The 27,684-nt window shown below is 42.8% G+C and overlaps 1 protein-coding gene across 1 annotated transcript in view; it reads left to right on the top strand.

The window, feature by feature from the left end:
• SMC3 (structural maintenance of chromosomes 3) overlaps positions 1-27,684 on the top strand; it is an 849,197-nt gene that overhangs the window by 169,251 nt on the left and 652,262 nt on the right. Inside the window, exons 9-13 of the mRNA XM_069239408.1 lie at positions 5,748-5,923; positions 6,192-6,272; positions 6,588-6,752; positions 14,468-14,589; positions 17,229-17,442. Of these exons, the coding sequence (XP_069095509.1) occupies positions 5,748-5,923; positions 6,192-6,272; positions 6,588-6,752; positions 14,468-14,589; positions 17,229-17,442 (758 nt within the window). The remainder of the gene's footprint in view (positions 1-5,747; positions 5,924-6,191; positions 6,273-6,587; positions 6,753-14,467; positions 14,590-17,228; positions 17,443-27,684) is intronic.

The raw sequence follows: 27,684 nt of genomic DNA, 5'->3' as shown, positions 1-27,684 counted from the left end.
TTGGACTTGCAGGACCCTTATTTCCACATTCCTGTCCTGCCTGCCCACAGGTGTTATAGTTTACCATACTCCCCTTTGGCCTTTCCAGCACCCCTCTGGTGTTCACAAACGTGATGGTGGTGGTTGCTCATCAGCGCAGTCTAGGGATTTCAGTCTTCCCCTACCTCAACGACTGGCTGTTGAAGGGGGGCTCGTCCCCAGGATGTTGTCTCTCACCTCCAGACTACAGCGAACCTCCTGCATTCGCTGGGGCTCACTAAAAAAAAACCAAAGTGTGCAAGTCACACCTGATTCTCTATCGGACTCTCCCTTTCATAGGAGCAGTTCTGGACACCGTGCCATTTCGGGTCTGTCTTCCTGTGAAGTGAGTCCATGATATTCAGGCCATGATAACGATGTTTCAGCCTCTGTCCTAGGTTTTGGTGAGAATGACTCAGACTGCCGGGCCTCATGGCCTCATGGCCTCCTGCATCATGCTAGGTGGCCATCAGAGGTGTCCGGTCTCCGGCGAAGTCAGTGCTCCACATCAGTCTTCTGGAGCTCAGGGCGATGAGACGTGCATTGAAAGCATTCCTTCCTTCTCTCAAGGGGAAAGTGGTGCAGGTGTTCACAAACAAAACTACCGCAATGTGGTTGCTGGGAGAAGCTTGCATGGGTGTGGTTGTGGACCCTTTGTCAGTAGGCTCTATGTCTCTGGACATGGCTGGAACATCAGGGTATATCCCTGGGGGTTCAACATTTGGCAGGCCTCCTGAGCACCAGAGCAGACCACCTCAGCCGCCAACGCAAGGTCAGTCATGAGTGACATCTCCATTTGGAGGTAGCGCAAGGTCTCCTTTAGCGGTGGGGAGAGCATTGGTTAGACCGGTTTGCCTCTGCAGAGAACACAGAACGGCAGCTGTTTTGTACATTGGAATTTCCAAGGCGGGACATGCTTGGTGATGCTTTTAGTCTTGAGTGGAACTCCGGCCTCCTACATACCTTCCTATCAATTCCACTTCTGCCGAGAGTTCTCAAGAAGATTAAGAATGACTGGGCCTATGTAAGTAATCCTTGTGGCTCCGGACTGGGCACAAAGAGTATGGTATCTTGAGATTCTGAGCCTGGCCATTGATCCTCCGCTCACACTGCCTCTTTGGAAGGATCTTCTGTCGCAGCAGCAGGGGATGGTTCTCCACCTGAACCTGTCCAGTCTCCGCCTTCTTGTGTGGAGATTGAGAGGAGGTAGTTAGCAGTTTTCGTTCTTCTGCCCGAAGTCTGCAATGTTATCTTGGCAGCCAGGCGTCCCTCCACCAAAACAGTATATGCCTGTCAGAACAAATTTGTGGCATGGTGTACCAACAAGTCTGCCATTCCCCTTTCTGCACTTCTTTCTGAGGTTCTTTTGTTTGTACTCTCTCTTGCCCAGCACGGCTCTGCTTTGGGCACTCTTAACGGTTACCTGTCTGCCATCCCTGCTTTTCTTAAACTACCTGATCAACCCTCCTTGTTTAAATTCCTACTGTTGGTAGGTTTCTCAAGGGGCTTACCGACATGTTTCCACCCACCCATTCATAATGCCCCAGTGGGATTTGAATCTGGTACTCGCCTACCTTATGTGTGCTGCCCTTGAGGCCCTTCATAATTGTCCTTTGCGCCTTCTCACTTTAAAGACAATCTTTCTTATTGCCATCACCTCTGCATGTAGAGTGAGTGAGTTGCAAGCTCTTTCGCTGAAGCCACCTATTCTTTCTGTCAATCCTGATAAAGTGGAGCTTCGTACCAGGGCCTTCTTCCTCCCTAAAGTAGTCATGCCCTTTCATTTAGGCCAATCTATCACCTTGCCTACTTTTTATGCACCCCCACATCCTTCTCATAAAGAGGAGAGACTCCACTGCCTGAACGCGAAAAGAGCATTGGTGTTCTACCTCAGTCGTACCAAAGACTGCCGGGTGGACGATCAACTCTTTGTTGGTTATGTGGGTGCGAAGTAAAATTGGGTTGTGCAGAACAGGTCCATCTCTTGATGGGTTAATCTCTACATCAAAATGTGCTACGCTTTGGCTAAGAGCACCTCCATGAGGGTTTGCATGCTCACTCCACCAGAACAACTGCAGCAATCACTGCGTTAGCACGCGGAGTTCCAGTCCTGGACATCTGCCAGGCAACAACATTGGCGTCCATTGCACACGTTCACAAAACACTGCTACCTGGACAGTCAGGTCAGCAGGGGTGGCTACTTTGGTAGTTTGGTCCTGCAAGAATTCCTAGTATGATCTTGGGCCGCAGACCCACCTCCAGGGACGGTGTTGCTCGGGTATCTATCCTAAGGTAAGGAATCTGCAGCCAGAAGTCTCTATCAGATGAACAAGTTACTCACCTTCGGTAACAAATTTATCTGGTAGAGGCATATTCTATTTGAAGATTCTTTACTGACCCACCCATCCTCCCCGCTCTGCAAACTGATTTCTAGGGGCAGGGACTTCCCTTTCAGGTCCCTAGTTCTGGAGCACCAGTCTTGATGTTCTTCGCAGCTCTGCGCTTCTGGCATGGAAAGTTGTGAAAATAAACTGACCTCACCGCGGTGGGGTGTTGCTTATATATGACTGTAACATCATCACAGCGACCACGACTCCGTCAGAAGCAGAGTCGACCAACGCCACCTGACGGTGCACAATGGTACTGCTCGGAGAAAAATCTCTGGATCCAATCTGATTCCTGGGAGAAATTTTAAGGTAAGGAATCTGCAGCATGAAAATGTCTCTACCAGATAATTCATTATTGAAGGTAACTTATTCTTCAGGTGTAACATGGCATGCAGGTAAATTGTATTGGCATTACATTAAACAGACATTTGCAGACCTAGGTTCCACTTGTGTGGACAATAGCTTTGTAAATTTGCCCCAAATTATTAAAACTAATGCAAGGACCTTGAGGCTCTTAATGTTACTGAAGACTACCACAAATTCCATGACCCATGTCTCTTACCTCAGTTTATGCTTTATCCGTAATAGCTTTCTCTCCTGTATTCATAAACAATAGAATGTCTCCAAACATTTGGGATCCCATAACACAACAATAAATTAATTTGTTAAGGGTGGAAGGCAGCATTTTCAGTGTTTCTTTTTTTTTTTTTATTGAACCAGTTTAGATAGATCATGGCAAAGTGCAGCATTTTAAAACTGAAACATAAAGAAGTAAGTGATATTTTTGTGCTAAGGGTATAATAGTAGTAAAAACTCCTTTTGCTGCTTCAAGAATTCACCACTGTCCTATCTCTTTCTTGCCTTGCAGAAAGAGTCTACTAGTTTTTTCTGATCACATTGCGAGCATCCCAGAAAACGGCTGACTCAAATGTTAGTTTTCATTGGAAATCACTTATCTTTTTTTAAACTTTTACTCTACCTTGAGATTGTTTTCAAGTAGTTTTATAGCTAGGTGTCTATTTTTCTGCTGGTTTTGTTTAGGTGTTTTCATGCTTCTAATTTGTCACAATGCCAGCCTCTTGGTGGAAGACGTTTGTATGGACGTTTGTGCCATCCACCTTCTGGAATCTCACCCCAGTAAGAAGTTTAAAATCTGTTTCAAGATGACATATATTGAGCCATCTTCTGCTTAGGCTGGATTAGGTCGAACCTTTTTCCCAGGTACCCCTAAAGCAATTTTATTGAGCCCAGATGCCATCTGAATTTTTGAGGCATCTTCCTTGCTGAGGTCTCAATGTTATGCTCCTTGAGGTCGATCATGGATTTGAAGTTTGTATCATTTGACTTCATGGGCTCTGACCCAAACATCAAGCCAGTGCTCGTGGTGGAGGAGGAGGACCCTTTCACAATCTCCAGGTCTGGCGGACTATGTGGCTGAGGACTCCTGCCCATTTCAGGAGAAAAGTGTGCCATATTAGCATCCTGATGGAAACAGAAGCACCCTGAAAGTGGCTCAAACACTTCTTGATGTATCTAAGCTTCCAGTAGCAGGTGACGTATTGCCTGGCTTTAACAATACGATCATGGTTGATGGTTAAAATTGCAGATATAAGCAATCTAAAACAGGTAGACATTCTAATAAATTTCTGAAGAAAAAGTGTCTTAGGGAGGAGCACCATTGAGAAATTCATCATCCTCTAGAGTGTAGATCGGACGCAAAAGGACTCTTGTATATCTCCCCATCACAGACCGAAGAGAAGCTCATGGAAGAACCAAGAACATATATTGGTTAGAAAAGATACAACTCAACGTCCATGTTCTCTTCAGCAACCGTGGATACAGGTTTGTGGAGAAGTTTCTCCTCAGCCCCCAGGTTTACTGTTGTGTTATATATATATATATCGCCCATCAAGAACACGATACCGGTCATGTTATAACAGAGATAATAAAACAAACAGAGCCACCAAGGTGATCAATGTTATTGTGGGTGGTCATACATATAACACTTTTACATTTTAAGATAATCTTTCTAAACATTCCAGTAAGTCTCAGGTCCTTCCCCCACCACTTGCAATTCAGCACCATTGTCCTCTTCAGGAGGAGTGGTAAATGAAGAAATATGAGCTCCAAATTCTGATTATTTCTTCCTTCATGACATACGTCCACCAAAGTGTATTTATCATTAATTACTTCAACGTTTTCTGTAAAGAAAAGCGGGAATGCAGTTGGCTATAGAATATGGCAAACATGAGCTACTTCTGTGAGAGCCCCGAGATCATCAGCCCATGAGATACAGTGAGAGGGTTTAGTCACAAATTGTATATCGGCACAGATGAGGATACTACTTACCATTTAAGCACGTAGCTATGCCATGACCTCGTAGTACAGAGATGATCATGGCTTAATTTAACATCACTAGGGCCTCAATCACAGTAGGTGAGTTTGACTCTCCATTTACAGACTTATCTCTCTTTGTCATGTTGATGGTGACACTTCATAGACTGAGGACCTCCATGTAGGTGAGCCTGACAAAAAGCAAGCACTTTCTTGAGGTACACTTCAGAGAGTATGGACATGGCCAACAGCAGGCACATGTACCCTCTTGGAAAACACAGCAATAGCTTAAGCTTCCACTTGATCTTCACAGATAGCACCTGCTGAGTAGTAAAGACCTTCCAAGTGTACAGAAAAACAGCTTTCTGAAACCACAAGAAAGGCTCATTCTCTTCTGCCATTAATAAAATAATGTAAGTAATATTTGGAACCAGAGCCTGTTAACTGTTAACAATTTGTTATTCACATCACTTTAATTGTGAAGCACTAGACATAAATATTGTGCATGCACAGGCTCATCTCTGAATAGAAACAATAAATAGAAACTGAGGACAATAAACATCAGACACGTTACGTTGACTGAATACAAAAAACAGTACTGAAAATGAAAATTTATTTGAAAAATGGACTTACACATGCTAAGTGTGTTTAAAAAGGAATTAGTATTTTGAAGCACAAAAAAGATTGATAGACAATAAACCACCTATAGTTAAGTTCACAGATTGTGTGTAAAAGTAGTAGTGACAGTGTTTGTTAGTGTGCAGAAGTTGTGGACAGGGAGGAGGGAAAACAAGCAAGGCATTTTATTGCGCAAGGTACTTGGTTGGACAGCTTTCCATCTGTTGGCAACGCATGTCAATTTGATACACATTTTAACATTATTTAAGATTTGTCTACTGATTCTTTTTTCTTCTTATTTTGCTCCTTGGTCACTTTCTTTCCATGCCTTTATCCTGTTTTGCAATTATTAGGATATTTATAATGGTAGAATTTAATTTTTTTTTTTAGAGGGTAAGAGAGAAAAAATAAATGAGTTGCTGAAGTACATTGAAGAAAGACTTCATACACTGGAAGATGAAAAAGAAGAACTGGCCCAGTACCAGAAATGGGATAAAATGAGACGAGCACTTGAGTACACCATTTATAACCAGGAGCTAAATGAGACTCGTGCAAAACTGGACGAGGTAAAATTGTAAATAGGCTTTGCTAATCACATATTACTAATTTTCATGTCTCTCCCAAATTTATTTTTTTCTCGCTTTGATGTGTAATTGAATATTGTGAAAACATTCAGTCCTGCATATTCAATTTGGGTGAGCATCTGATATCACTCTATTGCCTCGACCCTCACCAATGCAGCACCATTCTGTAGAAATGTATGTGTGGAAAATGAAGGGAGAATGTAGAGAAGGGATGAGTAATACCATGTTAAATCTTATTTTTTTTGGATAGCTTTCTTCAAAACGAGAAACTAGTGGAGAGAAATCAAGACAACTGAGGGATGCCCAGCAGGAAGCCAGAGATAAAATGGAGGTAATGCCTTATTTGAAAGTCATAACCATCTGAGAGGGAATTTGGTATTTTTCCTACTAGTTTGTTTAAGGTGACATCTGTTAAGTACCCCGAAATTCAGTAAATTTTACGTTCAAACGAGTGTTATTTGAAATGTTAAACATTATAATTTTATTTTCATTCTTTAAAAAATGTTTCTGAATAATTCTTTTTTATACATACTTGCATTTCATAATAATACAGAACAATTTCCACTGGCCTTGCTGTCTTTCCATAGTATCATTTGTAATTAAAAAATCATTGTTTCATTGAGAAATTCTTTAATTTTTGAATTAGGAGATTGAGCGGAATGCCAGGGAATTAAAATCTAAAATCTCTGCAATGAAAGAAGAAAAAGAGCAGCTCAGTTCTGAGCGACAAGAACAAATTAAACAGAGGACCAAATTAGAGCTCAAGGCAAAGGATTTACAGGATGAACTAGCTGGCAACAGTGAGCAAAGGGTAAGTATAAATGCTCTGGGTGCTAGCCATTACAGCAATGTATGTAGATCACATTACATGACCGTAATAAGGAGGGACTTCTCCTGAATTTGCAGCCTTGTGTGTTGTAGATAAAGATGCTATGCAATGTCCTGTTATCTGGTTTGGGATTTGGGAAAGTGCAACTTAATTTTCTGCAAATTATTTGTGTCATTAGTTAAGTGTTCCATGTATATGCTATGCTCATAGGGGAAAGCAATGAACTGAATGACACAAAGTAGGGGAGTAGCTATGTAACAGATAAAACTGTTTGAGAGCAAAAGTATTGAAACTTTATTGCCCAGGTATATCGATAATTTAACAGCCTTCCAATCTTGCTTAGCTAGGGTATGATTCTTAATGCTTGCCACTGAATTACAATTACTAGATCTCCCCTGAGGAGGCCGTGGACTGCTCTGCTTCGCTACCCAGAAAGAGTAAGGTCCTGTAATGAAGGTGTTTGGTTCCCAGGAAGGATACAACTGTGGACCTATTGCTTGTGCAAGCCGCACATCCTGCCTAACTAATAACCCAGTTTGTTACATTGGTTGTGGTGGTGAGGGGAGGCTGGTCATAAAATACGTCGTTTAACTCCTGTTATCCTTGAAAGTACCACAAGTGAATCTGATTGCCATCTGGTTGTGTTAAGGAGAACTATAGAGCATGTAAAGCTTTTTGCTGGAAAGAGCATTTAGGATCTAAGTATGTCCCATAATGAGGCAATAGGGAACTTTAGTGCTGGAGCTCTTTTGGACACGAAAATCCTGCAGCAGCTCAGAGAGAGGTGGACAGACACTGCACTCAGTGTGAATTCATATAGACAACTTTGATACTAGAAACATTGATGCTCATATACACAGATTCATCTGCTTAAAGGGGGCACTGAAAAAATGATGACTATTAGTCTCGGCCAGTCCTCTTTTCTAGAGCACTCGCCTCAAAAGGAGTTTTGAGCTCCCTGGAAAATCAAAGTAGGACAGTCACACATCTTAAATGGTGATCAAAAATGTGATTCGACTTGAGGATGAATGACCCTTGAAAGAAAGAGTAAGTCTCAGAAGTATCCTGAACACAAAAACAGGCTTGAACCATAGAGCCAAGTCAAACCCCAAAAGGGTGTTTCAACACATTCCACAGACTGAAGTTAATATAAGCTTGGAGTGAAAAAAGGAGAGCATGAAGCTGCTGTTAGAGGGCAGACTGGTTGTAACGCTTCACTATCAGTGGATATAAAATTGATAGGAGGCCAAGAAATCTTGGTAAGTGCCCAAACACTGGTCTCATTGTGGCTATGAATACAAATAAAAGTAAACAGACACTTGTACCACAATGCTTCCAGAAGAAATGCTAGGTACTACTCCACACAGATTCGGATTTGAACGAGATGGTAGAGCTGGAGTAGCAGATGTAAAACCGACAACAGGAAGATATATGGGATAAATAACAGTCAGATTCAGCAGATAATAGTGGCTTATATTCTCAAATTGGATGAGTGTTTCCTCCTGATGAAACCTCATTATAGCATCCATTGATTAATAGAGCAGTGTCCATCATGGCGTTTCACGCTTATGAGGCACATCATATTCTCAGTGAAACTCTTACAAGAACTAAGAATGCAGAAAAGTTTTATCAGTGTAAGTCTCTTTTGAAATCTACTGTTTTAAATTTAAAAAATCCCAGAAAGTATACACCACTGGCCCCTTAATTCTAGAAGAAGAAAAAAAAAAGCTGCCCCACAGGATCTTAGTTATATCTAGTGATTTGTAGAGCCTGTGTTTTACCTGTTCTGAGAGTAAAGTTTTTTTTAATTTTTTTTTTTACTATGAGAGAGATTGGTATCCCCATTGGCAAGGGAAGGGGCTTCCATATTGTGTAGGTAGAAAGGCTGGCAGCAGTGTTAGTGGCAGGGAAACAATTGCCATGCCAGTTTTCCCCTGGGCCTGTAGCCTGATTGTAGCCAAACCCCTGGGGTGGGCTACCAGGCTCCACACACTGAGAGAGGGGTCCCGACATCTTGGGAGTTGGCAGAATAGAGCACTCTGGGATAGCTATATGCCACTCGTCACAGGAGAGTGTTCATCAGCGGGAGGAATTCAAGTAGCCCATTGGCTAGTGTTGGAAACCAGACTTCTGTGTGCAGATGCCCACACCCCTCCTCCCCCAAAACCTTTTGCCCCCATTTGAACTACCAATGGATACTGGTTTTCGACTTCGACAGTGCACTGAAGCCTGCTTACAAGGCTCTAGTGCCAGTGTTATTTCCCCTAAAAAATAAAAATAAAAAAATTAAATTCAATTGTGACCCAATTGGCAAGGACTTCAACACCCATGTAAGTCTGTAGTAAATGGTACAACTGGTACTTAAGGCATGGATACTAAAGAGGGTCCCAATGGGCAGCAGCATGTATTATGCCACCCTAAGGGACCCACACCAAAATACACATTCAGAGTGCCATCACAGAATGCATGAAATGATGCACACCATTCTGAAAATGTGACATTGCACATACCCTATGCGCAGTACCCAAATACACCGAATGTCTTACATGTAAGTCACCCCTACAGCAGTCCTTAAGAACCCTAAGGGAGAGTACATTATAATACATGAGGGCATATCTGCGTAAGCAACTATGCCCCTGTGATGTCTCTCCAAGGCCAGAAACAATACCTGCTCTGGAGAAGGGTATCACCTTCTCCAGCAGAATGGCTAGAATAATCAGCATAACCGGGCTGGAGGCTTCAAAGTGTCTGGTGCCCCATTCATCTGTGACCCTGGCTTCCCCCAGACCTTGGGAATGCCATTCCCTCCCCTGAGGTCCATTTGTTAGCAGTACAGGTGGGAAATTAACTATGCAGTATGTGATTGCACCACCAAGATAGTCATACCCCTAAGGTGGGCTGCCTGACATGCTCCGCGAATGAACAGTTTCACAAACTTGCTTTTGGTGGCATAAGGAATTCTGGGACAGGGGTATGCCCACTCCCCACAGGGAGTGGTCATATAGGGGGTGTAGTAACCCCAGGGGTAGATAGCCCATTGGCCACCACCCTTCACTCCCCTTATTGTCCCTAAATTCAGTATTTAGGTGGCCCCCAGACACTAGAAACTCTCTTGACTTCCTAGCGACAGAAGAGGACAAAAGAAGAGCAGGCACCGCAAGAACTGAGAACTGACCACAGACTTGGTGCCAAACTGCTGGAACCTCAACAGTTGTAAAGACCCAGCTCGTCCGAAAGCTGCACACCCCCTACAACGCTTGGATGACTGCCCAGGACTTCGGCAACCAGTTAGCATCTCCCTTGGGGTGAAGGACCTATCCCCCTGGAGCTTGAGGCACTGACCAGCATCTGCCTGATTCACCATGTCGAATGTCATTGGGCCCACTGAGGGAGCAGCACTTCAGAAAGAGGACTTTGTTGCTCTAGGGCAATGGTTCCCAACCTCTTGTCTTCTGTGGACCCCTACTTTATCATTACTAGAATCCAGGAACCCCCACTGAATCATTATTGGAATCCTGGGATACCTCCACTGAGTCCTTACTGAAAGCTGGGGACCTAATCTGTTATTATTTAACTTTCTAAGCAGTCACAGACACCCTGAGAAGGCTTTGCGGTCCTTAGGGGTCCCCGGACCTCAGGTTGGGAACCACTGCTCTAGGAGATCAGATCCTTCACCCTAGCAAGTTTGTATATACAAGGACCTCCAGGAGTGTGCTGGCACCAATATCCTGGGTACTGGAGCATTTGCTGCAACCAAGTCTTGTTAAGTGTCCAGCCCAGACACCAACACTACCAAGACAGACCTACCAGCATGGGACAATCTGCATCACTGAGGGCGTCATTGAGAGTGGCCCTGCGTTGTCCCCATCTCCAGGTTGACCTAAAAAGTGAGAGCCTCCAAAGCAAGTGCTCAGCCAAGCAAAACTCTGCACCCGAGCCCCAGAGTCTGAGCATACAGACGGTGCAACCTTGCTCCAAAGACCCTCAGGATCCGAGCCCCCCTTTGGGTTCAGCCGGACTGGTCACTCAGTCCCCACTTGCAGCCTCTTTCTGTTACAGGTTTTCCCCATTGACTTCAGTGGTAGCAAATGAGGCTACCCTTGCGTCCTACACCTTTTCACCCAGACACACCAGGGCAGGTAACCCAACACTGCTGGTGCTTTCAAGGACCTTGGGCCCTACTTACCTTTAAGTCCAGAAGATCAAACATGTAACTTGCGACCTTATGCAGTGAGTGCTTTCCTTGGAGGTTAACATTACTGTGTCGAGGCTCATGCATCAAATCATACAGCTGTATTTAATGTATTTTGAAAAAATCACTAACTCCAAAAGTACTTTCCTGATCTTGTAGTTCTTGGTATCTAAATTATTATAAAAATCTGTTATTTTTCTAAATTGGTGTTGAGATTCTTCTTGAATATGTGTCTCATTTGCTGACTGTGTGCTAAGGATTTCTTTAACACTACCCTCTGGTAAGCCTAACTGCTTGCCTACACTTCCGCAAAGAGTATTTTGAATTATTAATTTAAGCACTGTAAGCCAATAAGGGTCAACTGGACTATCTGCATGGTGTACCCCTACATTGGTGCACTATGTAGATAGCCAGCTTCTGACAACTAGTGACCTCCCCAAGTGCGCTATCTTGGCATAAAAGGGGCACCTGTGCTCCTAGAACTTCTGTCTCGCTTGGGTTGGAGAAGAGAACTGAAGTGTCCTGCTGACCCTGGTACCAGCAAAGAAGAGGCTGCACAGAAGTTGGGCTGCACCAGCTGCTCCTTGAGCTACCGAAGGAAAGGACTGTTCCTTCTCTGTCCTTTTAATGGAGAATTTGTTCCCCAAGCTCAGCAAGTGGCGGAGACCTCAGCAGTCATTTGGCTGACTTTGTGTTCGCAGCATAGTACTGAAGAAGCCTGCCTGGATGAGTTTATAGCCTAGATCACCCGATCGTTGCTTGTTGCAGCGCAGTCCGAGAGACTGAGGTCCGATGCTCAAAGGTTGCATCCGGGTCTGCTAGAACCGTGAGAGTCAATGGAATGTAGTTTGGTCACCTGTAAGGAGTGTTATCACCAAAAGAAGGATTTACTGACTTAATTGTGTCTGGTGAGCAGTAGTCCAGCTGTGCTTTGAAGTTCAAAATAATGAAACCTTATCATGTCATGCTGCTTTTCGAAAATTGAGCTTTTAATTTGCATTCTGATGCATCCAGCACACACACAATAGCTCTGCTTTGTAAAGAAGTATGTACCTTACCATTTGACATAATGACAGCTCCATGAGTGTTAACCAGATACTTGGTAGTGGTGGTAGTACACCTGCAGCAACAAGTCAGTCATGTTTATCCTTACTTTGACTAGCTGTTAAAGTGAAAATCATTTGAAGATTGTCAAACAAATATTCAAAAGATAGTGAATGTAATGGAAAAGCTATGGGTTCACAGCCAACATTTAATAAAGCCATCGTCCACAACCAAAACACAACAAGATTGTTCTGGGGGTAAAATTGAACAAAGATGGCATTAGCAATTCCAAAGAGTGACTGTCTCACAAGAACTTATACTTCTTACCAAACTTATCCATCTTGGACAGTGAGAAATGTAATTAAGTTACTAAGAACAATGGCCTTATATATACCTTTGTTAACAAGTGCATGGCTGTATGTGAGACCTGTACAAGAATAATTTAACAATCAATTGCCACAGAAAAGAGAAGACCAAGAGGATCTAGTGGTTTTCGCACACAAATTACACAGTGAGCTACAATGGTAGATGGAGAACATGACAGAAGGCAGAACATTCACACCTCCAGTCCAAACAGCTTTCATTACAACAGATGTCTCTTAAGTATAGTGGTTCACCCGGTACGACCTCAAATCGGAGGTCAGTTCTCTTAACAAGGTGCAATAGGACATATACACTATCTGGAGTTATTGACCACGTTTCTAGCTTTAAAGTTATTCCAGGGTCCCAGCAACAAAAAGTAGTGCAGATTGTAAAATCTGAACAATATTGTATCTGCATACACATTTAACTTGAGGTGCAAATGTATTGGGCCAGACATTAATCAGACAAACCAGTACCTAACCCAAATGTGAAAATGCTGTCAGTTATTTGATACAAGACATTTTGCTAAATCATTTCCTTCAATAACGATAACTCTTAACAGTTACGAATAAATGCAGTACCTCCAACATAACCATGATTGTTACTGCTCCAAGCCGGGCATTTCTGGCATGGTACTCCAGACTAATAAAGTAGTTAAACACAAGATTTGTGAAACTCCAAGCACTCAAAAGATTTGCAGATGATTCCGGTTGCAAGGTCTACCATCCATAAACTCGAAGTTTCAGTTACCAGAATGGTTCCCTAAAGTCCCATAATTTCTTCTTTTTTTTTTTTTTTTTTTGCAAATTTGTTTATTCGCATTTTAAATAAGTGTTGCAAACAGTGCAAAAAATCCCAAAACCTTTGCAGACGTAGAACAATAATCAACAACAATATGGCAGATTTTTCAAAACACAATCTCGCAAATCCAATAACAGAGGAAAACATAGGTATTCTCTCACCGATATGGCCCACAAGAAAAAGGGGGGAGGGAGTAAGCGGGAGAAAATAAATGGGGCAGTCTGTATGAGTTTGGTGCTGGGTCCCTTAGAGGTACACAAGCTGTACTGCAGCTCTTGGGGGTGATTCTTTAGTTCCGCTGTCCTAGGTAACCTGAGGCACCATTTACTAGGGACTTAAAGAGGTTCTAAAGGGCCTAGCCACTTGGGGATCAAGTGACCAGGTGTCTTGTTTTTGGGAAAGGGACACTGGCACTGGGGACCTGGTTAGCAGGAACACAGTGCACTTCAGTCAAAGTTGCATCAGAAACCAGGCAGAAAGAGGCTGGGGGGCTTCTGCAACTAGAGCCCAGTTTCCTACTAACCCAGTTGTCAGATGCACCCTCTGTTACCTAGGTTATCATAGGTGGAACAACATTATAGCTTATTAAATCAAACTCGAGGTTTTGTACAGCGCACATGCTAAACTCATATATTTCAACACACTCTTATTTGTGGTAATGAATAAAAGAAGGCAAAATGATTTGCCTAGGATCACACAATTTAGTCAAGTGGGCAAGCAAGGATTGATTCTAGGTTTTATGGTTCCACATTGTGCAATTCAGCCACTAGATCAGTATCTCTTTCCCTCATCTTTCACATCAAAAGTTAATGATTTGTCTTCAATGCTTGGGTTTAAGGTTAGAGCATGGGTGACAGACAGGAACCACGTGAAGGCTCGTTTTGTTGTCCACATTGTGTATGTGCTTCGCTTTCCCCTATGCCTACATTACTTTACCTCGATCCTGAGAAAATGTTTGCAAGTATACATGCATTTTGTGTCTTAACTGTTCCTTCCAAGACCTCTTGAACAAATTAAGACATAATCATTGAACAGCCTTTGAATGCAGATTAGGTTAACTCTGCAAAACAAGCTAGTAATTGAGCTGTGACACTAGAAGAACTTCAAGCAGCAAAGCTAGGTTCACATATGGCCTTCACCCTCCCTTGGAGGGGAGTTATTACTGAGTTAAGTGTTTAAAAAAAAAAAAAAATACAATAAATATTAGGAAATTGTTGATGGTGCTCTGCTCTCCTGGAAATTCATATTTTCACATTTGTCAGTATAATTACTGTGCTTAACTTGCTTATTTTTCCAGAAACGTCTACTGAAAGAGAGAACAAAACTTCTTGAAAAAATCGAAGAGAAGCAGAAAGAACTGGCAGAAACAGAACCAAAATTCAACAGTGTGAAAGAAAAAGAGGAGAATGGAATTGCCAGGTAGTCTTTTCCCCTTACTGTAAAGCAGTAATAATTGGTTTATGCTAAAATGAAGAATAAGAGCAGTAAGACATCAAAAATTATTTCATTTGGATATGTTCAACATTTCTTAACCTATGATGCCATTATTCTTACTCTATAATCTTGCTGTCCCACCTTCCCAAGTGTTAGGGAATTACCTGTACTGATAGGCTAGACGGGAGAGTTTACTGTAAAAATAATGTAACCTTTAACAAAAAATGGGGAAACCTCTGTGTGTGAGTATTTTTAAGTATGTGATCTCCACCTGTTGCCCTGTATCAGATTTCCACCATGTTTGTTATATTCCATCTATCTGGCAGGGGACCGGTATTGTGCTTTCCCTCTTTGTCCAGTTCTGATTTTGTCTTTTGCTGTCTCCCATCCATGGTAGTGTTGGGTTTTTATTTCAGATTGAATAAAATAGCTTGTTTTCTTCTTGCAAAGTATGTAGAATTGGTCTCCAATAGCATTTACAAAATGTAAGAAACGAAAGTAAAACTAGAGCACTAATTATGGTTTTAATTTGTCTGAACAGCTTCTAATGCAGGTTCAAACACCAAACTGTTAGGCAATCTGCTGGAGGCAAACATTGCTCCAATTCTTATCCTGGAAAATACATCTAGTTTTTTTACTTTAATGGAGTATTATTACCCAAAACGATTGGGTGCTGTCCCTGATCAATGAGAGTTGTGTCTTAACCATTTTAGCAATCCCTCCTTCTTGCTGTTCAAGACTTAAGAACCAGTTCTTGGCTATTAATATATGTACGTTGTCATTTGTTTTGCATCACATGTTCTGTCAGCAGTTCTCTGGAAATAACCATGAGAGCTTTACATTTGTGAATATAGTTGCTTGTGTAACAAACTTTCATCTTATTTTCTCAATCATAACTTTGTTTTTCAAGTGTGGGAACTGTAAGAGTTATAACGTTTCACACCTGTTGAAAGCATAGTACCCTCTCCACTTTTAGCCATATTATATTTTCTAGTAAAACCTAATTCCTCCATGTCTATTTTAAGTATGGCATATCCTTATTCCAGTTGCTACTTTTGGAGCTATTACTGTTACTTTTAGAGCTATGAGATTGAGTTGTGGGAGTGGTTAAGAGGTAGTGGGGAGAGGGGCGTGCCAGACAAGAGAATAAAGGATATATGTGGTGGTTGGGATTGTGCAATGAAGTATGGAACCTGTTGCTGGTCTCTAGTTCCCATGTTTTAATTTCTATTCTATGCACTTTGGGCATGATATGGTAGCTACTTTCCTAAAAATGTTAAATATGAATGTCTTATTGACAGAGAATATAAGCATTTATTCAAGTAAGATGTTTTCTCCAGCATTACCATCACCTTGATGTATTATACTCCCCCTCCTTGTAATTAGCTTACACCTATGTTCTTTCTTGAAACTGGGAACTAGAGGTCTAATGTATGAAGATTCCATTCACAAGAAGAGGTTGCAAATTGCGCACAACATTTTTCAAAATAAATCTGAGTTTAGGAACCTACCTAAGTACTAATGGGTCCCAAAATATTGAGTCTCAGAGGTCCGAAGAATGACCTGCCTAAATAATATTTAATAGGCTGGTTGAAACTTGTGACCCTCTACAAATTGGCTACAATCACAGGAATAGTGGCCTGCAAGGGACTATTGATTACTATCCCTGTGAATGTATTCCAAAATGGCAATAAACAAAATAAGCCAGTGTTTCTTAAAGGAATCAGTGCTGCTTCAAAAAGAAAAAAATCCTTTTGGGAAAATGTTGGGGGGTGGAAGGGTAATAGTCCTTGTCACTCAGGCTCCCACCCCAGTTTCCACTGGGGCCTTTCTTCTTTCTAAATCAGTTACATTCTTGTAAGTGGAGTTGTAACAATCAGTGGTTTGCAGCTAGAATTATGGTTGCAAATCATTGATAAGTCTGAATACATATTGCAATTTGGAGGGGATGCCCACAGCACCCCCTTCCAAACTATAAGTAGTAATCCATTTCAAAACCCATTTACAGATTCAGAAAGACTTTTCTGAATCGGTAACTGGATTTAGTAAATCCAAAATGTTTTTAAATGGGTGCAGACCATCTGGACTGTTAATTTCAGTTAAAGCCTTTTTTTTGTATACCTGGCACTAAATTAGTTGATAATTTTGTGTTTATAGACTTTGACATTGCCTTTCTTGGTGTGGTTACCTCTTGTCGCTAAAATATATTTCCAGAAATCAACTTTGTACTCCACAGTCCAGTACATCATTGTGGCTTGTTCAAATTGTTCCTCTGCACTTGACTGACATAACTGTACCATGCATATTTAATGTTTCACAACAAGTTGAAGTTCAAAGCTACAATTTTGTAGTACAAAGAATCCTTGTCAAATTATAAGATGATTAATGTTTTGATGTCAATCAATCAGTGGTAGCCTCTGGAATTAGTTTTTTATTGCAACATGGTAATGTTATCTATGACTAATAGCTGGTTTACCGTAGTGTACCAGAGAGATGAGAAGAGTTTCTAACACTACATATTCCTTAAATTAGTGCATTATAAAGATAAGCCAAAACTTGAAGGTATTATGCCATATTTGCTGCTGAAATTGTTAACACATATGTATATATATTTCCTTATCTAGACTAGCACAAGCCACACAGGAAAGAACAGATCTGTATGCAAAGCAAGGCAGAGGGAGCCAATTTACATCAAAAGAGGAAAGAGACAAATGGATTAAAAAGGAGCTCAAGTCTCTAGATCAGGCTATCAATGACAAGAAACGACAGATTAATACCATAAACAAGGACTTGGAGGAAACTGAGGCAAATAAGGAGAAGAATTTGGAGCAATACAGTGTAAGCATGTTACATGCCTAACAGTTGAAATATTTGAAGTAACTCTGTTGGATGCTCTTTGTTGATTTAGATGTTTTTGAAAATACAGACTACATTTCTTCACTTTATAAGCAATTTTTATTGTTTTTTGGTCGTGACAAAACAGAAACATCTGGTTGATTTTTGTATATCCTATACCTATTATTGTTTTGTTCTAGATTTTGGTTCATTTTGTTGTTCAGTGCAGAATATGACATTTTCTATTAAATAAAGAAAACAAAGAGAGGAAAAGGTATCCATTATATTGAAATTGCCCCAGATGAAAAATGCAAGCTGTTGTTTTTAGCAGCCTGCAGGTTCCAGACATGCACTACGCTGATAGTTTACTTCTACAGCCTCAGCAATGCTAACATATTTTTTTATATCTTACTGTAGAAAACATATATATATATAGGCATCCCTGGGTTTGAAGGGTTGTTTATGTCTTTAATAAGGATACCTACAACACAGAAATAGTACTACAAGTAAGTGACTTTTCCTGCTGCTTCCTTTGATCCTAAATGATAGTCTTAAATTTCGAATAGAATTCAAGCATATCCCTAACGTCCTGGTTACCAACAGCAGAGCATTAAGGCTGAGAGAAGGTGTGAGGGAGTATTCTCTCCGGCAAAGAGGTTATTTAAGACTGATTGCCCCACCACTGTCTCAGCCTCAGAATCCTCATCTAAACACTGTTTATTGAAAGTGGGAACCGACTTCCAGGTAGCCATTGTGCAAACCTGTTCTAGAGAAACATTTATTAATTAAGCAGGAGAAGCGGCTTTGTTTCTTGATCAGTGCATTCTGGGCCAACTAGAAAGAGGTTATTAGCAGGTTGGTAACAGGTAATGTAAGATACTATCCACCTAACACTAGTCTGTTTGGTTTACACCAAACCAATAGGCTGGTATACATAATTGATTAAAAGCTGATTTGTTTTGCACAGGTCTTTTTGTAGCAGGTTCACAGAAGCATGTTTGAACTTTTTTGATAGTGTATACCATTTAAACTTGGCTTTGTTAATTTATTCTGCAGAAGCAGAGAGAGGGTTTTAAAAATGTATGTCATCGCAAGAGGGAGACGGTGAAAATTGAAGGCTTATGAGAGAATGGATCCCTTTTTCTTATCACCAATAGGTGATAACTGCAGAGTGACAGATGATATGGAGATGATGGGTGTGTTTTTGGAAAGCCCAAGAAGAAACAGTTACAGCAATCTAATGTATCCGCAATAGTTGCTTGTGACATCCAAAAGCCTCTTTGGGGCAATATAGAAGCCACCATGGGAACCTTTTTAGTGAAGGTTGGTTTGAGTCCAGTATTGATCTCTTTTGAGAGGATAATTTTGTATTTATTGGTAGTTACAGGTTCGTACATTAATGGATGTAGAAATTGTGCATAATAATCATGACCGCTTCACATTGGTCTGTGATTAATCATTGATCGCATTAATATGATACCAGTGTGCAAGGTTGCTGGGGTGGTGTTAATAGGCTTGTGCAGCCATGTCCCCTTCTGCTAACTAAAGCGGTCACCCGAAAGTGGAGGGATGGCAGGCCAGGACAGTCCACCCCCTGTGTCAACAACCTGAGGGAATCTTAATCGTACAAAACCCTGACAGGTCAACAACCTGCTGTCTCAAAAGCAAAGTAAACATGCGCTGAACAACCCAGGACAGCGGGGAGAGTCATGCAGAGGTGCAATGTTAGATGGGTGTAATTAGTCAGTCTAAGTACATGGCGGGGGGACAAGCAAATCAATGGAGGGGGAGAGCAGGTCGGCAGCTACGCAGCATCGGCTCAGTGCAGCATCAGCAACCAGTCACCCCCCAGCACTCTGGTAAGAAGTAGTATTTAGGTAGGGGTGTTGCATCTTCCCTGTAGTCTGAGCACATACATGACCCACAAAGTGACAGTGCCCATCACCCCCAACCCCCCTGTCCCCCACCCCTTTCCTGTGGTCTCGTGTAATAGCGTCAGTCTCAGCAGTAGCCACAACAGACCATGACCCAGACCCAGCAATCAATCACTGATGGCTGCCGTGCATTCGAAGACATAGCTATCAGGCGCTTGAATGGGGCCATTGGTAGATCAGCCAATTTCAAGAGAGATTTAGTTGTTTTGTGTGCTTAGTGATAACAAGCAAACAGAATAGAGGATCCGGTATACCAGACATTTCTAGTGTCTCCGATATGTGCTTCATGAGCTGCACCCAACTCTGTGCCAATGGTGGGCACTCCCCCACTATATGGAGGAAGGTTGCATCCTGATTGCCACATTGGGGACATGTTGCGGCCACTCCTTGGAACATCTTGTGTAATCATGGGGTGTAAGTATGTGTGATGTAAATAATTGAATTGGGTAAATTTCAGTCTTGTGTTATGGGACACTTGTTTCACCAGTTCGAGGGCCATCCCCCATTGTTTGTCAGTGCCTAGGCATTCACCCACTGGGTTTACCCAACAATGTGAGAGCAGTATTTGTGGCCTGATTGCCGTGTAGAGAACCGTGACCACCCTACGACCCAGTCCATGGGTCAGCACACACTGTAACCACTGATGCAGGGCCGGGGTGTCTCCAGGTGGGGACTCCAGGTCATTACCTAGCAGACATTCAACTGGGTTTGCAGAAGAGACCACTATCTGTTTCAGGACAGTAACCCCATCTCATTCTATGGTCACCATATCCATGGGATGGCTTATCAGCTACAGTTACTGTCCTGGGTAAACCAGTTTTTCTGTCACCATGGTGACACTAGCACCTGTATATCTCAGGGCTTCTACTTTAGTCCCATTAATAAAGGGATGCTGTCTGTATTTATTCATATTAGGGGGCCAGACCGCAAGAGTGGCAACATCTACTCCACCCTCAGAAAATAAAGTAGCTTCAGTGTGAACTCTGATCCGCTCTGGGCACAGTTTTGATCCCACCTGGAGACTGGCTAGAACAGAGCTAACTGCTGCAGTATTAGAGGGATTCTCTTTGAGACAGGCCAGTTCTCCAGCTTGGCATCATTTCTGCCTACAGTTAAAATATCAGCCCTTTTTGGGATCAACGTTTTTACCTTTTGTACCCTTGTGAAGAGGTTTGGGCCCACCCTCCTGTTCAGGTTTTTGAGGGCCTTTAGAAGACTCTTTACTTTTATCCTTTGGTGTCTCACCACCCTTCCCTTGGGGGAGGCTTTGTAACCCCTTTCTTTTGGTCATCCACAGTGGAATCTGGGGGAGAAATTGGACATAGGTCTACCAGATATTGATGCAACTTTCCATTGAAGCAGTTACTTACAAATTGTAATTTCTTAAACAAGTTAAAAAGCCCATCAAATTCATGTACTTCACTTCCAGTTATCCAACCATCTAGTGTTTTCACTGCGTAGTCTTCAAAATCAACCCAGGACTGGCTCGAGGTTTTGTGAGTCCCCCAAACCTAATTCTATACTCATCAGTGGTTAGTCCAAAGCCCCCATATCTACACTTATCAGTGAACAGTTCCCAAAGTAGAGCTCCCCAGTGAAACTTTTCCAATCTTCTAGTTCCACAGGCCCTCTCCAAGGCTGTGAACCACTTAGTGATGGCATCACCATCCTCCTATTTGGAGACAGTCCCTTTCGGGATTTTAGGGTATCAATGTTCTCTGTCCCTAGGTATTAAGTAGCTTCCACTATTAATGGGTGCTAGGCCCATTTCTGATCTCTCTCCTTCTATAGCCAGGAGCTGTCTCTCCAAAGCTAATCTTTTGGCCATCCTTGCTAAAAGGATGTCCTTTTCACTGAGGCTGCCCTATGTGTTCCCAAAGGAACTAGACTCCCATGTGAGAGACTCGGATCCTATGAGTACTATCCGTGGAGTCAGGGGCACTGAGGATCTGTCCTCCCTTGTAAGCTTATGGGGGGGGGGGGGGCAAGTCATCCTCCTGATCCCTAGCTTCTTCCCCATCTGAGGGTATATTTTCCTCCTCAGTAGGGTGTTCCTTTGCATACTGCCAAGAGCTCCTGGAGCTTACTCTTGGTATTGTTGCAACCCGTTGTAATCTGTTTGAGTCTGCAGAGGGACTTAAGCTCTCCCATCCCAAGCTGGAGGAAAGGAGTGAGGTGGAATTCCACAACCATGTCCTCTGAGCTGCTCTTTTTGTTACTAAGGTTGGGGATTTCTTTTAGGAACTAAAAACCTAGCTTCTAGCTACTTACCCATAACTATGGTAACTTTTACATCTTAAAATGACATGCCAGAGGGGACGTAACCAAGGCCCTAGTAGGACTAGTTAAAAATATAGAAAAAATGTAATTTAAAAAATCAATTGAATCTAGGGGCAATTTTTGAACTTAGTTGTGTGATCAGATGTTGGCTGAGTAGTGCAGCAAATGCAAAGTCGTAGACCCCACCGCCAATGTAGGAAGCTGGCTCTGTATATACTATACCAAAATGAGGGATGATGTATACAGAGACCAGTGGATACCCAAAGGCTTAACAGAGGCTAACATAGATAATACTAATGCTCTCTTGTGGTAGGAGAGCAGTGAGGCTTATCAGAGGGTAGTGCAAAGCGTTTGTTGTACACACACAGGCAATAAATGAGGCACACACTCAATGACTAATTTGTGGCCACCTTTTTATATAGAAGAATATATTTTGTTACTTTATTTGTAGAACCAAAAGATCTTTGTTGCAGGTAAGTACACTTGTTAGTATATGTATCAAATATACTTTGTTTAGGTTTTGCGGATAAAACAGTTTACAAGTAAGTAACACTTTTCAATTTCAAGAGTTGACACATTGCACTTTGTCATAGGAACCAATGTAGTCCACGGGGAGGAAAAGTGTAAGAACAGTTAACAGGTAGGTACTCCAACTTACAATCCCAGTTTTTAGGGGTTAGTATGTCCACAGGGCAAAATTTGAGTTGACCCCAAAAGTGCACCACCAGCAACACAGGGTCGGCCAGGAGCAGAGCTCAGATTTGGTGTTTGGTTTTCAATGGAATCCTATGAGGACTGGGGGCACGCAGAAGAAGACAATTTGCAGGTAAGTACCCCCAACTTCAGGGTACAGACCTAGGGGCTTTAGATAAGCACTGAAGGGCCACAGGTCAGCACCAAACACACCCTCAGCTGCAATGGGGCAGCCTGGTGCAGGGTGCAAACACAGTGTCGAACACGCAGTGCTTTTCAATGGGGAAACCCTGGGGGGGTCACAAAGATGCTGCAGGCTGGGTCCAGGGAGTCTGTTGTGGAAAAACAAACGCCAGACAAGGAGGAGAGGCACCCGCTGGATTTTGCTGAACCGTCTGATTGATTTCGCCAATGATCGGGGGCTGCGGGTGCAGGGGATACAAGTCCAAGGGAAAAGGATCCTTTTAGAAAATGAACATATGGTTATTCTCTTGAATATGAAGAATGTTGGGGTGCAAGAGTGTAGATGGTGGATGAGCTTTGGCTTTATAGGGTGAAACAGAGGCATGAAGATGGGAATATTTGGGGATCTAGTTAGAAATTCATCATTTGTAGCTGTGAGCTTCTAACAGGTACTTTATGATGTTCGTATACCACCTGTCTTATTTATTTTTATATATCTATATCAACATATATATATATATGTTCAATGGCATGTGTAGCTGCAGATACACATGCTGTGCACAGTCCGCCGTCTGGTGTTGGGCTCGGAGTGTTACAAGTTGTTTTTCTTCGAAGAAGTCTTTTCGAGTCACGAGACCGAGGGACTCCTCCCATTTCGATTCCATTGTGCATGGGCGTCGACTCCATCTTAGATTGTTTTTTTTCCGCCATCGGGTTCGGACGTGTTCCTTTTCGCTCCGTGTTTCGGGTCGGAAAGTTAGTTAGAATCTCGAAAAAAAACGTCTGTATTGCGTTCGGTATCGGGTTAGTTAGAACAAATCGACATCGAATTTTGAAGAGCTCCGGTGGCCCTTCGGGGTAATTTCGATCCCCCGTCGGGGCCTGGTCGGCCTGACCACGTGCGACTTCAAGACTGATGGAACGGACCCCGTTCCGCTTCTGTCCAAAATGCCATAACAAATATCCGTATACGGATCAGCATCTGGTCTGTAACTTGTGCTTGTCCCCCAAGCACAAGGAGGATACCTGTGAAGCCTGTCGAGCGTTTCGGTCGAGGAAGACGCTGAGAGACCGAAGAGCCAGGAGACTACAAATGGCATCCACGCCGACAGGTCAACAACGGTTCGAGGAGGAAGAAGAAGCTTTCTCCATCCACGAGTCGGATTCAGAAGAACTCGACGCCGAAGAAACGACAACCGCGAGTAAGACGTCGAAAATAAGGACTCACGAAAAGTCCACAAAAGCCCAGGGGACGCCACTGCCAACAGGCCATGGCTTAACCCAAAAACTAGGTGACTGACCCAAGGCACCAAAAAAGGGCATGCTGTTGTCGAAGTCATCCGACTCCGGTCGTAATACCGCCACACAGCAACCTCGGAGCCGAGACAGCGGCTCCGAGAAACTTCGGCACAGAGACAGCGGCACCGAAGAGATTCGGCACCGAGACACCGCGCCGAAACCAAAGAAAATTTCTTCGGAGCCGAAAAAGACTTCCAAAAAGGTTTCGGTCCCGAAACATCCAGCCTCGGAGCCGAAAACTAGTTCCTCTAAAGAGGAACAAGGGCTAACCACCCAATTACATAGATTTGGAGAGGAGCTTCAAGCTGTAGAGCCTGACTACACGCAGAGAAGGCTTCATATTCATGAAGACACAGGGAAGATAACCACTCTTCCCCCAATCAAGATTAAAAAGGAAACTTGCCTTTCAACAAGGGGACAAGCAACCACAGGCAAAGGTGGCAAAGAAAACAACCCCACCACCTTCTCCACCACCATCAACACATGCATCACCAGCGACAATGATCCCGATGCATGGGACCTCTACGATGCTCCAGTGTCTGACAATAGCCCAGACTCTTATCCTACAAGACCGTCACCACCTGAGGACAGTACATCCTATACACAGGTGGTCGCAAGGGCAGCCGAGTTTCACAATGTCTCCTTACATTCGGAACCAATTGAGGATGACTTTCTCTTTAACACCCTATCCTCCACACATAGCCAGTATCAAAGCCCTCCCATGCTCCCAGGAATGCTAAGACATTCAAAGCAAATATTTCAGGATCCAGTTAAAGGCAGAGCCATAACTCCAAGGGTGGAGAAAAAATATAAGCCACCGCCCACGGATCCAATATATATTACAACACAACTAACACCAGACTCAGTAGTTGTGGGGGCAGCTCATAAGAGAGCCAACTCTCATACCTCAGGCGACGCACCACCTCCAGACAAGGAGAGCCGCAAATTTGATGCTGCGGGAAAAAGGGTTGCAGCACAAGCAGCAAATCAGTGGCGTATTGCCAATTCGCAAGCACTTTTGGCAAGATACGACAGGGCTCATTGGGATGAAATGGAACATTTCATCGAACACTTACCCAAGGAGTTCCAAAAAAGAGCGCAACAGGTGGTGGAAGAGGGACAAAGTATCTCAAATAATCAGATACGGTCTTCCATGGATGCAGCAGATACAGCTGCAAGGACAATAAACACTGCAGTCACAATACAAAGGCACGCATGGCTGCGCACTTCTGGGTTCAAACCGGAAATCCAGCAGGCTGTGCTCAATATGCCGTTTAATGAACAGCAATTGTTTGGGCCGGAGGTAGACACTGCCATCGAAAAACTCAAGAAGGACACCGATACAGCCAAAGCCATGGGCGCACTCTACTCCCCGCAGAGCAGAGGCACATTTCGGAAAACACCTTTAAGGGGAGGGTTTCGAGGTCAACCCACAGAAACCACAACCTCACAAACAAGGCCTACCTACCAGGGTCAATATCAGAGGGGAGGTTTTCGAGGGCAATTTAGAGGGGGCCAATTCCCAAAAACTCGAGGAAAATTCCAAGGCTCCAAAACCCCTCAAAATAAGCAGTGACTCACAAGTCACACACCCCCCTCACATAACACCTGTGGGAGGAAGACTAAGCCAATTTTACAAACTTTGGGAGGAAATAACAACAGACACTTGGGTCTTAGCAATTATCCAGCATGGTTATTGCATAGAAATTCGCCAATTCCCTCCAAACGTCCCACCGAAAACACACAATATGTCAAAACAACATATAGATCTTCTAGGACTAGAAGTTCAAGCATTGCTACAAAAGGACGCAATAGAATTAGTACCAATTCAACAAAAAAAACACAGGAGTTTACTCACTGTACTTTCTAATACCCAAAAAGGGCTTAACTCTGAGACCAATACTAGATCTCAGAACACTAAATACCTACATAAAATCAGACCACTTTCACATGGTCACGTTACAAGACGTAATCCCACTGCTCAAACAGCAAGACTACATGACAACATTAGATCTAAAAGATGCGTATTTCCATATACCAATACATCCTTCACACAGGAAATACCTAAGGTTCGTATTCCAAGGAATACATTACCAATTCAAAGTGTTGCCATTCGGAATAACAACTGCGCCAAGAGTTTTTACAAAATGCCTGGCAGTAGTAGCTGCACATATCAGAAGGCAGCAAATACATGTGTTCCTGTACTTAGACGACTGGTTAATCAAAACCAACACGCTAAAACAGTGTTCACAGCACACAAAATATGTCATACAAACCCTTCACAGGCTAGGTTTCTCCATCAACTACGCGAAGTCACACCTTTTGCCGTGTCAAACGCAGCAATACTTAGGAGCAACAATCAACACAGCAAAAGGGATTGCCACTCCAAGTCCACAACGGGTTCAAACATTTCACAAAGTAATAAAGGCCATGTATCCAACACAAAAGATACAAGTCAGAATGGTAATGAAACTACTAGGCATGATGTCTTCATGCATAGCCATTGTCCCAAACGCAAGATTGCACATGCGGCCCTTACAACAGTGCCTAGCATCACAATGGTCACCAGCACAGGGTCAACTTCTAGATCTGGTGTTGATAGACCGCCAAACATACATCTCGCTACTATGGTGGAACAGTACAAATTTAAACCGAGGGCGGCCTTTCCAAGACCCAGTGCCACAATACGTCATAACAACAGATGCTTCCATGACAGGGTGGGGAGCACACCTCAATCAACACAGCATCCAAGGACAATGGGACATACATCAGAGACAGTTTCACATAAATCACTTGGAAATGTTAGCAGTATTTCTAGCGCTGAAAGCATTTCAACCCATAATAACCCAAAAATACATTCTTGTCAAAACAGACAACATGACAACAATGTATTATCTAAACAAACAAGGAGGGACACACTCGACGCAGTTGTGCCTCCTAACACAGAAAATATAGCATTGGGCGATTCACAACCACATTCGCCTAATAGCACAATTTATTCCAGGGATTCAGAACCAGTTGGCAGACAATCTCTCTCGAGATCACCAACAAACCCACGAATGGGAAATTCACCCCCAAATACTAAACAATTACTTTCAAATTTGGGGGACACCTCAAATAGATCTATTTGCAACAAAGGAAAACTCAAAGTGCCAAAACTTCGCATCCAGGTACCCACAAGATCAATCCCAAGGCAATGCTCTATAGATGAACTGGTCAGGGATCTTTGCATACGCTTTCCCCCCCCTCTCCCTCTCCTTCCATATGTAGTAAACAGGTTGAGTCAAAACAAACTCAAACTCATACTAATAGCACCAACGTGGGCAAGGCAACCTTGGTACATGACACTACTAGACCTGTCAGTAGTACCTCATGTCTAACTACCCAACAAACCAGATCTGTTAACACAACACAAACAACAGATCAGACATCCAAATCCAGCATCTTTGAATCTAGCAATTTGGCTCCTGAAATCCTAGAATTCAGACACTTGCACCTCACACAAGAATGTATGGAGGTCATAAAACAAGCTAGTAAACCTACCACTAGACACTGCTACGCAAACAAGTGGAAAAGATTTGTGTATTACTGCCAGAATAATCAAATTCAGCCACTACACGCATCTCCAAAAGATATAGTAGGATATTTACTACATTTGCAAAAATCAAATCTAGCTTTCTCTTCCATAAAGATACATCTCACCGCAATATCAGCTTACCTACAAATTACTCATTCAACTTCACTATTTAAAAAACCAGTCATTAAAGCGTTTATGGAAGGCTTAAAAAGAATCATACCACCAAGAACACCACCTGTTTCTTCATGGAACCTCAACATTGTCTTAACAAGACTCATG

Source organism: Pleurodeles waltl, chromosome 6 (genome assembly GCF_031143425.1).
Source record: "Pleurodeles waltl isolate 20211129_DDA chromosome 6, aPleWal1.hap1.20221129, whole genome shotgun sequence".
NCBI classification, from domain to species: domain Eukaryota; kingdom Metazoa; phylum Chordata; class Amphibia; order Caudata; family Salamandridae; genus Pleurodeles; species Pleurodeles waltl.
The sequence above is the reverse complement of the archived record's forward strand: the minus strand, read 5'-3'. Positions and strand labels throughout refer to the sequence as shown.